The sequence below is a fragment of the Tupaia chinensis genome, unplaced genomic scaffold (genome assembly GCF_000334495.1).
Source record: "Tupaia chinensis unplaced genomic scaffold, TupChi_1.0 Scaffold149831_1, whole genome shotgun sequence".
Lineage (NCBI taxonomy): Eukaryota > Metazoa > Chordata > Mammalia > Scandentia > Tupaiidae > Tupaia > Tupaia belangeri.
The window spans coordinates 1474444-1488247 of NW_006209676.1; the positions used below are offsets into that span (position 1 = coordinate 1474444).

General features: G+C 41.1%; 1 protein-coding gene and 1 long non-coding RNA gene across 2 annotated transcripts in view; both read left to right on the forward strand.

Moving 5' to 3' along the window:
* The window catches only part of STAG1 (STAG1 cohesin complex component), a 314569-nt gene extending 307278 nt beyond the window's left edge, over positions 1–7291 (forward strand). The window contains 4 exon segments of the mRNA XM_027769480.1: positions 1222–1332; positions 2116–2230; positions 5122–5202; positions 5292–7291. Of these exon segments, the coding sequence (XP_027625281.1) occupies positions 1222–1332; positions 2116–2230; positions 5122–5202; positions 5292–5315 (331 nt within the window). The 3' untranslated portion in view covers positions 5316–7291.
* Positions 7292–8460: 1169 nt separating this feature from the next.
* Positions 8461–13804, forward strand: part of LOC102501032 (uncharacterized) — a 6704-nt gene continuing 1360 nt past the window's right edge. Inside the window, exons 1-2 of the long non-coding RNA XR_337790.3 lie at positions 8461–9040; positions 9427–9726. This is a non-coding gene — a long non-coding RNA (uncharacterized LOC102501032). The remainder of the gene's footprint in view (positions 9041–9426; positions 9727–13804) is intronic.

The window sequence follows — 13804 nt, forward strand, 5'->3', positions numbered from 1 at the left end:
TTTTTTCTCTCTCTCTCTCTCTCTCTCTCTCTCTCTCTTTTTTTTTTTTTTTGGTCTTGGTTACATTTAACCATTTATGAATTAAGAACTTTTGTCATTTAATAAATTCTGAAAATAGTTCCCCCATGAGAGAATCAAGGTGTTACCTTTCCTCCATGCTAGCAATTTTAAATGTTTTCTAGTACACAGGGCTCTGAAAATTCTAGAGAAGTCAGAGTAATGGTATGAATTTTGCTTCAAAAGTATTAACTTATTTTCCATCCACTTTGCTCTTTGTTCCTCGCTTGTTTCTGCGAGATAATGCTATTGAATTACTCTGGATTAGAATATTCTCACTTGAACTTAAGAAATTCGGTAGTCTGAAATTGGGAAGAGGCAATATGAGAAGTATTCAAATCCTGAGTTTTTATAAGGCACCTTTGCTCTAAAGATTTTGCCTTTCTTCAAACCTGAGAAGGATGGTCACGCTCAGCCATGTCATAGCTGGGCATTCTCGTGCTGAATGTCTAGAAGGTGGTTGCCTGTGACTGGCATCCCCAAGTGATGAGCTCACCAGTATCCCCACAGCTCTTCCATTAGGCTAGGTTCCTGAGCAACCTGCCCTGCTTCCCGAGCTCTCCATTTGTCAGTCCATTGTGGCTATGATGGCTTTTCTTTTCCCTGCTCCATGCTTATCAATGATTAATCAAGGTGGTAGCCCCACCTGAATATAAAGACAGCTACTTAGAGCTTCAAGTGACAGATTTCATCTGCTAAAAAACCAGTAAAGTTTATTTCCTGTACAATTCTCTAGAAGCACATTTATGTAAGTTCCCATATCCCAATGAGTATTATAGTGCAGATGAAGATTTAACTCCATAAATATTAAGAAAATGTTTCCTTCCTCATTCAAGGCTGGAGAGCTTTCAGCCTCCAGGCCAGCATCATTTCTCTGCCTTAGGGGAACAGACAGAAGTCTGAGAGGGGTCCTTGTTTGGCAGAGATTTGGAGAATGCAGCTGACAACTAGTTTAAGTATTTATAGCTAGCCCCAACTAGCTTCTCTTGGAGACAGGGATCTCTTTGGGCAATGTACTGCCTTTTTTGCATGTGCACTAGAGTAAGTCCAGCTAATTCCCCCTACATGGGGATCCAGCCAGCTACCCATGACTTTCTTAGCACAGGCTGATTAGCTAAATTCATCATCTGTTGCCACAAAATGAATAATAATTCCCTTTCTTAGTCCTCAGATGCAGATATCTTGGTTAGGCCAGCCAAAGTTAGAAGACTTAAATCGGAAGGACAGAACAGGAATGAACTACATGAAAGTGAGAACTGGAGTGAGGCATGCCGTGTAAGTATTAATTGAGTGTCACAAAAACAGGACTGTGTGACACTGGTCATTTTGTGAGATGACTTGGTTATCTCTTGTGTTTAGTCATAGGAGTTAAAATGATAATTCTGGGTATGTTATGGAGCATAGGAGAGGAATGGAATTCATGGGCTCTTGAGGCTTTCAGCATTTAAACCCTGGCACTGCCACTAGCCAATTATGTGGCCTTGGGCAAGCTTGAACATCTGTCCTGGGTTCCTCATTTGTCAGACTGAAATAACACTAGTATATATCAGAATGTTGGGGTAATTGACACGTAGCTAAATAGATGTTAACTTTTTTTTTTTCTTTTAGTTTTGCTATAGGATAAGGATGTGCTCACCGTAAAGGGAGGGAGGAGGAAGGGGAAGTGAGAAAGCACCCCCTGGGGGTGATGGCCATACCACAATCCATTCTTCTCCCATCCTCTTGGGATTTTTGGGCACATGCATACATGTCCAACATGTTTTTCAAGCCCCTCGGTCCAGGACTTGAACCACGCAGTCAGCCTTTGTGGGATCCAGCTGCCATAACCACCATGCCATCTGACTGGTCAAATGTTAACTACTACTTCTGATGAGTTGAGATACAATAATTAAGTGAACCAAAAGAATAACCCTAATTACCTTAGAGTTCATTATAATACACTGTAGTCTATAGATCATAGATGTGCTTTCATTGGTTAGAAAAGTTCATCTGTGAACAAACTAAGACTCCCAATGGGTGAGCATGAACAGGTTTTTGACTGTATCTTTTGCTTATCAGTCGGGGTCTAATGGAAGAAGATGCTGAGCCCATCTTTGAAGATGTGATGATGTCATCCCGGAGCCAGTTAGAAGATATGAATGAAGAATTTGAAGATACCATGGTTATTGATCTGGTAAGGGAAATTCCTTTTCCTTTTTCCTATGTTAATATATGAAAGTGACCCAACTGTAGTGGCACATGTAGCACCACTACTTGGGACGCCAGAAGTCACTGTGGAGTCTCATTTTGGTTCTTAGGCCAACCTGAACACACTGCGTGTAGTTCTATGCGCTGGTAATTGTGGCTCTTTGGGAATCTGAGGCACGAAGATTATACACAGTGAGACTCTGTAGAAGTACCTGGATCTGTCCTTCTCCTTTTCCTTCTCTCTCATAAAGGAAAAAAATGCACATACGTGATAGTATTGGTCTAAGAATCTGCTCTTATCCTCAGAGCCCTGTAGAAGTAAGGATGAAATGAAGTGGTAACATTGACCAACACTAGACATTAGGATGAACTTACTGTATTTTTTTAAATTTTATTTTATTATCATAGTTTTTTATATTTAATCACATGTATCTTTTTTATTTATTTTAATATTTTGGTTTTTTTACAATTAAAATATGAATTTATTTTGGTACAAAAACTTTTCAAAATTCATACATAGTTTTCCCATTACACGTATTTCCATGAGCTTATTTTTTTCTGAAACATTTTTTTAATTAATTTGCATTCATTCCCTGAGCATCATCACAGCATACAAAAGGTGTTTTCCCATCCAGAATATACTACACAGTGAATTTACTGTACCTTAAGCCTGCTTTTCAAAACAGTCACATTCTGAATTCTGGCAGTGACAGGAACTATTTTACCTTCTTGCAAAATAACCAGATTTGTCTTTCAGCGTCTTTTATCTGACCTCTTATATTTTAAATCAGAGTCTGACAATATACACCATACTCTAACATTGAACAGCAAAATACAGAATATGAAACTTGTTTGTTTAGTATAACAAGTTTTATTTGAGATAAGGAAATTTGGATATGGACTAGGTATAAGTGATAACTAAGAAGTTATTGGGCCAGCAGGTGGTATGGTGGTTAAGGGCACTAGACTCTGACATGGCTGACCATGGTTTGAGTCCCACACCTGGCAGCTTGCTTTCTTAGTCTCTCTCTTTCTCTCACTCAGTCCCTCACTGGTCAAATTTCAGCCAACCAATCAAGTTAAATAAAATAATTATTTTTAAAAAAAGATAACTAAGTTATTTATGGGAGACTGGACAGTGGCACAGCAGTAAAGTGCAGTGCCCTGAGGCTGATCCCCACATGGGAAGGCTCTGGATTTGTGTCCAGAAATGTCCGTTTGGTGAGCATGTATATACCCATAGTCCAGGGATGGCTGGGCCAGGAGGTGGATCATAATGTCAAAACGCTGGTGAGAGTGCTATCTTCTCTCTCTTGCTTATAGAAGAAATAAATTTAAAAAATAAACTTTAAAAAAATATTTGCTCTCAGGAATAGTAATGCATACTGGGATTTTTTTTTTTAAACTTTTCATCAGTTATATTGGGTTGTCAGAAGTCATGACACATTTTGCATAGAAAAATACAGGATGACTTTTCCGATGATGCAGTAATTAAGATATTGAAGGTAAAGATGAAGTGACACGGGGAATAAAAAACAGACTCAGTGAAACAAAACTGACCAAATTTTGACAACTGACAAAGTTTGACTATTTTTGAAGCTGAGTGATGGGTACATGGAAATTAATCATACTGCCTTTCTCTGTGTATTAGTTTGCCAGGGATGCCGTAACAAATAGACTGGGTGGCTTAAACAGAAATTTATTCTCATAGTTCTGGAGGCTAGAGGTCTGGATGTCAGCAGAGTTGATTTCATCTTGCAGCCTCTCTCCTTGGGTTGTAGGCAACTGTCATCTTCTTTTGTCTTCACATACTCTTTCCTATCTGCATGTCTCTTTAAGAACACCAGTCATATCTGATTAGGACCTCTATGACCTCACTTGACCTCTTTAAAGGCCTTATCACCAAATACAGTCACATTCTGAGGTACTAAGGCTAGGACTTCAACATTTTAGGAAGACATAATTCTGCCTGTAACATTCTGCCTTGTGTGTTTTAAATCATCCATAATAAAAAGTTTTTGTAAGAAACGTAAATAAGATGGCATGGTGATTAAGGATGCTGGACTCCCACATGGCCAACCATGGTTTGAGTCCTGGACCTAGCGATTTGCTTTCTCATTTTCCTTCTCTCTCTCTCTCTCTCTCTCTCTCTCTCTCTCTCTCTCTCTCTGTCCCTCTCTGGTTAAATTTAAATAAATAAATAAATAAAGTTAAATAAAATAGTTCTTTAAAAAAAGGAAAAAGAAACATAAATAAGATGTCACTTTAGTCAAATAGCATCCATATCCCTACCCCTACTCCCAATAGTTTTCCATTTACCTGTGCTAGAGAGTTCACTGAGATTTATCACCTAGTATTTGATCAGTTTCATAATTATTCCATGATTTGAAAAAAGAAAGTATGTTCTATGTGTGTAAGCCCAAAATTATTTAGATACATTTATATATTCAGTTAGTTCATTGTAATTTGAAGGCTTTTTTTTTTTTTTTCTTTCAGACTTGACCCTTAAAACTTCTGTATATTTGGGACCAGCAGTTAGCGTAATGGCTATGTCGCTGGACTCCCACGTAGTCGACCGCGGTTCGAGTCCCGGACCCGGTGGCTTAAACTCACGCCGGGCGCATGTGCGTGCGTGCCCAAGATCCTGAGAGGAGAATGGAGGAGAAGGGATTGCGGTGTGACCATCCCCCCTGGGGGGTGATTTCTCGCTTTCTGTCTCTCTGTCTGGCGAGCGCACGCACCCTATAGCAAAAACCTCTCCAAAAAAGAAAGAAAAAAAAAAGCCTTCTGTATATTTAAGATCCTGTCTGAAATATTAGCACAATTATCACAATTGTCTTACTGATCTTAGGAAATAATTAATGTTTTGTTTTCCAGCCCCCGTCAAGAAATCGGCGAGAGAGAGCTGAACTAAGGCCAGACTTCTTTGACTCTGCAGCTATCATAGAAGATGATTCAGTATGTTATAAACTATTAATGTTTACTGATGGTTTCTGCTTCCTGTTTATGTATCACATGAATAATTGTGTTTATCAATATTTTTCTAGGGATTTGGAATGCCTATGTTCTGAAGTCTGAAGAAAATTTACAAATCTGGAACTCTATTATTTAGAGCTAGAGGCCTATATACTGTGATAGCTTGTATGGGGAAAAAACACTTTTGATGTGATCTGATTTGTTTTTTTAGTCAAATGATTAAGGTCGATCCCTTTTTGCAGTGACAGAGAAGAGGAGCATGTAAATTACCCAAGGGAATGTCGGTGAATGTCACCTCAGAGAGACTGACCTGAAAAATCATTTGTGTCCTTATATTGGACTTATCCCGATACAGATATGTGTGTTTTTCTGGAGGGGGAAGAAATTTTAAATTTTTAAAACAGCTGTCAAGATAAAACACTGTTATACACCTGTTTTATGAAAACTCAGCATTGAGTAAAAAAAATATTTTTAACTTTATTTTCCTGTTGTACAATTTAAAAACCGTTTTAACATTTTGCCTTTTTATGTTTTAAAAGCTAACCATTTTTATTAAACCTATGAGTAAGCAGCTCATCCTAATTGCCGAAGAGTGTTTTGGAGCTCACTGGATTTGGTTGACCTTGTGGAATACAGAAACGTGAAGGAGCAGAACACTGACAAGCTAAGCTGAAATTCTGACACAGTGCATCTCTGCCAAAACCACACACCCTCTGTGGGTATGGATTCCCGGATTTTATATACTCTTGAATAAAAAGGTTTATTTTTATTTATAAGTGGGCATAAAATAAATGTCCATGCAGCCATTTTTCCAACAGATGCTGTACACCGTTCATTTTATATAGAATAGGGAGATTCAAATACAGTGCATTTTCTATTGGTATTTGTTCTGTGCATTTTTAGCAACTTCTACCAGCAAATAAAGTATTCTCAGTAAAACAAAAATGGTTCTCAAGTTATCAGTTTGCTGTTTTTACCACTTATTTCATGCCCTGCCAAATTCAAGTTACACAGACTTCCATTTTCTTAAGATAATCATGAGGAACTCCTTTGCCATTCAAAAGTAATTTTAAGTGTAACATAACTGTGTCTACTTCCCATGCACTTCATACCCGTATGCGCTAACTTTGTGAATTGAGTTTACTGATTATAGAAGTCCGTGCTGCATAGAAGTCTGTGCTTAGAGGGTGAAGTTCCCAAACGTACCTTGAAATACGGCTACGTTTCAGTGTTAAATGTGCATATTGAGTAATTCTTTGGGGGGAAAGAAATTATGAATCTTCAGGACAGTCTTCAATGGTTTAGAGTTACATTCTGCTTAGACTTTTATGACTTGCTGCTATTGTTGTTTTTTAAAGCCCACTTAATTTCTTCCTGATTTTTAAAGCCTCAGAATCTCAAAACCAATCCATCCACAGCTGTTTCTGGGCTGGTTTTTAAAGTAGCTGCGACAGAATCATGAGGCTTTCCCTTTTTACCAAAAACAAAAAGCATTTTTTAAGATTCTGTGCACCCAATGATTATCTTCTGTGCGGGAAAGCAAAGTGGATGATGTTATTCATCCTTTTAGTAAACAGACACATAACATTTTTCTCAATATTTGTACAGTTCTGAAAAAACTTGGTCACCAAAAATGTTTTATCTGCTAATTCAGCAATTCCTGGGCTCTAGTTAGCAGAGTCGGGGCCTCACCTTCCTGAAATGTGAACTTCACTAGAAGTGAAGGGTCAGAAATAACTGGGCTGTCCACCTCAGCCCTGCCTACCTGTGGTTCTGGCCAGGGAACAGACCTTGAGGTGCCCTGTCACATGCACAGACTGAGCCTTTGCGTACCAGTCGTGTGTGAAACAGATGCTGACTTAGAATTGTGGACTACCATGCAACAAATAAAGGCTTAATATCTACTCCAATGGGTTTCCAGTTCAGTTTGAAGTCAATCAAATTTTTGTATTTTCAGTGTCTCCTTGATTGGTTTTGCTAGTAATTCTGTAAATTGTACATTTGCAATATGAGGTTTTTTTCCTTTTGTACAATTTGAAACTGATGCTTCACCTTTCCTTTAATAAACTATTCAAAATCAGGCTTGTGGTAGTCATCCTATTGTTCCTACTAGGTAAAGTTTGAGAGACTACTTCCTGTCCTGCTGTTATCGAATTTGCCTTTGCAGCTAATTCAGTAAGTGATGGGAAGATTCCCGTATTAATGAGGTTTTTTTTTTGTTTTTTGTTTTTTGTTTTTTTAAGAAAGTTGGGGCTAGCTCACTAATTCTCTTTCATTCCTTAGATTTCCCTGGAGACTGTGTATAGGCCAAGTGCTCTCAGTGTAAGAGGGAGTCTTTTGCAGCATTTTTGATGAGGCATTCAGGGTCCCTCCCTGAGAAACGAACCCTGGACTTACACAAGGTTGCCCTGAACCATCCAGATTCTACATGGCTGCAGAAATGAGTTTCTCTTGCCATTGGTGCCAGCCCTCTCTTGTAAGAAGTCATACCCTAGGGTCTGGCAGAGGAGGCATGGTGGTCAAGGCACTGGACACCCATGTGGCCGACTGAGATTCAAGTCTTGAACCTAGTGCCTTGTTTTCTCACTTTCTCTCTCCTCTCTTGTGAAATTAAAAAAAAAAAAAAGTGCTTTGCACTAAGTCTCTTAAACAGTCTGTGATGCCCATGCAGAAAAAGCAGGGATATGGGAGATGAGTCACTAGGTGAGCTTTACCAGGCAACCAAGGAAAGAAGGAAGGTAACAAAGATGGGTCTGTGAAAGCTCATCTTGTTTTGTTTGGAGAGGCTTTTGTTATAGGACATATGCACTTGCCAGAAAGAGACAGGGAGAAATCACTCTCCCCCCAGGGGGGATGGCCACACCACAATCCCTTCTCCTCCATTCTCCTCTTGGGCTCTTGAGTATGCACGCATACACACCCAGCGTGAGCTTAAGCCAACAGGTCCAAGACTTGAATCGTAGTCGACTATGTGGGAGTCCAGCGACATAGCCATTAGGCCAACTGCTGGTCCCTCTGAGAGCTCACCTTAAAGGTTACAAGTTTCTGAGACTAGAATGTAGCTTTCCCCCATGTGACTTCTTGGAATAGGCTTGCAGATATAGCTTTGTGACTTCCTCTTAGCCCTTCTCCCAGGTAAAAATCCATTTAAGTAGGGAACAAACAGTGTCTTCATGGCAAAGGTTCGGTGTTCACTCAGGCTTTTCATACCAGACAGAACTCAGGTAAGGCTCTGTCCCCACCCTTGTGAGCATCTTATCTAGAGAGTGCTCCCATTAGATACCTCTACCTGAAGAACATTTTTCTGTTCTAAGGACACATAAAAGTTTCTGCATCTGGGACAGCAGGGACTTAACTGCTGAAGCTGCCACAGCTGAAATGTGTCAACTGAATTCCAGAAGTCCTGGGCTGAGGTACTACCCACACTGCAGCTTCTACTGGGAATGGTAGAGTCCCATGCTGGCATCAGAGGAACAAGGGCCTAAGGACCAGTAGCTCTCAAGAAAATAATCACGCTCTTCAGGAATTCTCTGGGACTGGAAAGATAAACATCTGTTACACGGGTAAAGTCTCGGCTGGTTTATCAGCTCCAAGAGCATTAACTGCATGTGGAATATCTGGCTGTGAAGAGCACATCTTATGTACCAACACCAAAAAAAAGCATCAGCACACCCAGAAGCAAGAGATAGCTGATGAGACCAAAGCATGGAAGAATTTTTCACCCTGGAAAACTGCATTATGATGTATCCCCCTTGTTACTCCAGCAACTCAGACAACTGGCCATCTGTTGGCATCTCTGTGTAGGAGATTCATACATGAGGTAGGAAAGTTTTCCAAACTTCGTAGCTTCCTGGGACACAATCCCAGGGGAGCAGGCCATCCCCTCACCTCTATTCTTACCCAACCCTTAGTTTATCACACCCCGCTTCATCCGCTTCATCGGTTGATTGGCAAGTTCTTTGATTGAAATGCAGGCTTGGGTTAAAATTCCAGTTTCACCAGTCATTAGCTGTGAGGCTCAAGGAATGGTTAAGGCAGTGGCAGGGACAGGGCCAGCAAGACCCTAGCAGTGCCTCTTCCTACACAACCACGTTATCTGCTCTTAGCATTTGTCAGCGTGTCATACTTGCCAGCTCTCTGTTCAGTGAACCCAAGTCTTCTCTGGCTATAAAGTTCAATGTTTTTTTTTTTCTTTTTCTCCTTAAGGTAAGGCACCTATCGGGACAGGCATTCCTTTGGCACAGAAGTTGATCCACTTGACAAAGCTTCCAAAGTTTTGTAGCTCCGTGTTCCTTCAGCCAGCTGCGTTCTTGTACAGAATTTCCCTCACCACTTCAGAAGCCTCTGGCCCAGGTGCTTTCAATGTCTGGTTCCTCTACCACCTTACAGCAGCCCCAGACACAAGTCCTTCTCAGAAGCCACATTTCACAACCTGATGAACCACCACTTGGACTCATTCTTTCAAAAGGGACAGGAAGAAAAAGGTTGTGTGCACTATTGTACAGAGTAAGTCATCACCGAAACGGTCCACATCCTACCTTGGCTGACCCCAGAAATCTGACCAAGCAATTTTAAGCTGTTGAGACACATGCTAACCAACCTGAATGATTCTCATATAGCCAGGCAGTCTCCAAGGTCCCAGTAGTCTGCCACTACACTTTGCCCAGTGGCTTACAGCCTTTCTGATGTTCTGCACAAGGTACCAAAGAGCATAATGAACTAGCAAATGCAGTCTCTGCCCCCTAGAAATTGTCTAGTTAGGAAAGCAAAAGGAAATACACAATTAGGTACCTTTTTTTTTTTTTTGGAGAGGTTTTTGATATAGGGTGCGTACTGCTAGCCAGAGAGCGAGAGAGAAAGCGAGAAATCACCCCCCACCCCCACCCCCACCCCGGGGAGGTGGTGGCCACAGGGCACTCCCTTCTCCATTCTCCTCTCAGGATCATGGTTACGCACACCCAGCATGAGTTTATGCCACTGGGTCCAAGACTCAAACCACAGTCGACTACATGGGAATCCAGCAACATAGCCGTTAAACTAACTGCTGGTCCCAAAACACTGTCTTCTTATCCCTCAGGGCTGTGCCTCCAAAGGCAAATGCACTCACCGAAGACAAAAGAGAGAGCATCCCCAGTGGAGTGTGATCACTTCTCAATCCTGCTTACATATTGTGCACAGGTGCACACAAACCCAACATTTTTCAAGCCACCAGAGCTGGGAGTTGAACTATGTGATCCACGTAAGCCACAGATCCAATCTGCACAAATACCTTTTTTTAAATTTCTATTAGAGGGCACATGCACTTGCTGGGGAGAGACAGGGAAAGCAAGAAAGCACTTCCCATGAGGGATGGCCACACTGCAATCTCTTCTCCCTTTCTCTTTTTGGGATTGTGGGCATGCATGTGCACACATCTCGTGTGTTATCAAGCCACCAGGTCCAAGACGAACTGCACAGTAAGCCATGTGGGATCCAGCCACCTGAACCACTATGCCATTGGCTGGCCTACAATCAGGTACTTTAAAAAAAATATGCCTACTAGAGTTTGAGCTCAAGAGTTGTGTACAAATGGAGAGGTCAGGTGAATATGAGATTAGAGCTACTCAAAGTAAGAGAGCCCCAAGTGGACATGACAGTACTGTAGGGTCAGAAAATTCACCAAGCAAGGGAGGGATATGCTAGAACCTTCTATGTGAGCTAAGAACTTTGCAGGATAGGGTGCTAGCCCATAGGAGTGCTGGAACTGGAGCAGAGGAATGCAATGAAACCTCAAACCTGAAGTTTGCCAGGATTCTCAGCTTGCTTAGTAGGACGCCACCATGACACGTGAAGAGACTGCTTCAAAATACTGAGCCTACTATCATACTCAATGAAGAGAGAGAAAGGGTGCTCCCAAAGCAAGCAAGCAAGAAACTCCTAAGGACTACTTGTGATAAGCTAAAAAGGTAAACTGAGGCAAAATATGCAAAGCAAAAAGGACTAATTTTTTAATAGTTTGCTATAGGGCACATACACTCACTGGAGACAGGGAGGGGGAGAGGGGGAACAGTGAAAAATCACTCCCCAGAGGGCATGGCCCTGCCACAATGCTTTCTTCTCCATTCTCCTCTTAGGATTTTGGTCACACACACATGCATGCACATGTGCCTGGGGTGTTTCCCAAGCTGCCAGGTCCAGGACTTGAACTGTGTGGTCAGCCATGTGGGATTGAGCTGCTTAACCACCATGCCATCTGACTGGCCCTGCAAAAGGAGACTTTGAGCATAAGCTTTTTCTGAGTACTGCACCAGTATGCCGCCTGGATGAGTGTAATTCCCAAACATCTTCACCTTATTTTTAAAACGCTTATGTCTTAATTACCTATGTTTAAAAAAGCTAGAAAATGGTTAACATTTTGTAGCTAGATGTTCACCTTTAGCTGTTAGTAACTCAGAAGATACAGCTGTTTTCATTCAACCATTAGATACTGTCTCATCACTAAAGCCCAGCCAGATATGTATACTGCCAATTTGGAAGATACCTTCATTTTTATTTTACGTACACATTTGAAACCAGCTTATGTAACACAATGATTTACTTTTTGAATCCTATGAACTTGAAAAGTATTTGGATTAATTTCTGTGAGCTCTTATTTACCTTCAGGCCAAATTGACCTTTACCATGTAAGCACAACATAGTATATGAACACATAAGCACATGTAAGGGGGGGTCTTTAAAACATCCATGGGAAATGTGCACTATAGAAAAACCATGTGTAGGGACCAGCAGTTAGCGTAATAGCTGTCACTGGACTCCCATGTAGTCGACTACAGTTCGAGTCCTAGACCCAGTGGCTTAAAACTCACGCCTGCCATGTGTATATGCATGCATCCCCAAGATCTCGAGAGAAGAACGGAGGAGAAGGGATTGCAACATGGCCATCCCCCCCACCCCCAGGGTGATTTCTCGCTTTCTGCCTCTGTCTGTCTTTCTGGCGAGTTCACGCGCCCTCTAGGAAAAACCTCTCCCAAAAAAAAGAAAAGCCATATGTGGACTTTAAAATTTCTTTCAACTAAAATAAACTCTTTTTAATTCCATATTTCCATGAACTTCTCAAAATACCCCCAAAATACAGTGTTACATGTCCTGATTTTATGAAGATACTGAGTCCAAATTTTGGGTTATTAAGCTATTATGGTTTGGTTTTCAAAAACCTCTTTATCCTTTTTTTTTTTTTTTTTTTTTTTCCAGTTTCAAATAAGTTTAGGGGTTAACTCTCAGATGTTTACAGTTTGGCTGGAACAGCCTGAAATGTGTCAGAAAAAAAATTCCAAGCAGCCTGGAAACTTCCTTATCTTTTTTTTTTTTTTTTTTTAACCAGTAAATGATTTCAGACCTTAAAAGAAAGCATTTACACTTAAAAAATGGGATGAGGTGGGATTCTCTCCTTTTTTTTTTTCTTTTTTTATAGACCACAGATTAGTTTATTTTTAACACCCATCATGCCATGAATTCATAGGGAATAGGTTCCAGTAGCTCAGGCTCCTTTCCATTGGTTCTCACAAAGTGTGCTTCTCTGGGTGGAGCAGGCTGACGCTTTAGTTGAACCCAGGTACCTTTCTCTTTGGCTTCTTTCTTTCTCTGGAAATTTTCCTTCACACGTTTTAGGAAGCTATCTCTGCTCTTAGAATGTTTAATATGCTCAATACGCACATTGATTCTCTTGGCAAGAATCTTGCCCTTAACTTGTTTGTTCACCACAATGCCAACAGCATGCTGGGTAACATTGTAGACTCTTCCAGTTTTGCCATGGTAACATTTGTGGGGCATTCCTCTTTGAACAGTACCCATTCCCTTGATGTCTACAATATCACCTTTCTTGTAGATTCACATATACGTCGCCAAAGGAACAACTCCATGTTTTCTAAAAGGCCTAGAGAACATATATCGGGTGCCTCTCTTCTTTCCCTTTGTGTTCGTCATTTTGGTTAATTACTGGAAGATGGCGGTTCTGGCCAAAAGGCGAAACTTCCTTATCTTAAAACCACAAGTGAATGAAAAAAAAAAATCAGGAGATTCAAAATAGGCCAAAGAAAAAAGGGGTAGAGACAGGAGCTTCTTCTTGTTACTCTATAATTTCACAGAGAGGAGGGGGTAGAAGCCAGATATGAAACAGAACCAGGGGGCAAAAACAGCTAAAAGTCAAACAACCAACAATCAAAAACTGCACACCTTAAGCCCAAACCCTTACATGACTGAAATTCCCATCAGAACACGTACTTCATTAAGAAATGGAATCTGTACATAAAGTAAAATGGCAGTGATCTGAACTCTCACAAAACTGAAATCTGTACCGAAACAAAAGCCCCCATTAAGAAGCAAAACTGGGAACCAGCAGTTAGCGTAATGGCTATGTCGCTGGACTCCCACGTAGTCGACCGCGGTTCGCATCCCGGACCCGGTGGCTTAAAACTCACGCCGGGCGCGTGTGCGTACGTGCCCAAGATCCCGAGAGGAGAATGGAGGAGAAGGGATTGCGGCGTGACCATCCCCCCTGGGGGGTGATTTCTCGCTTTCTGTCTCTATGTCTCTCTCTGTCTGTCTG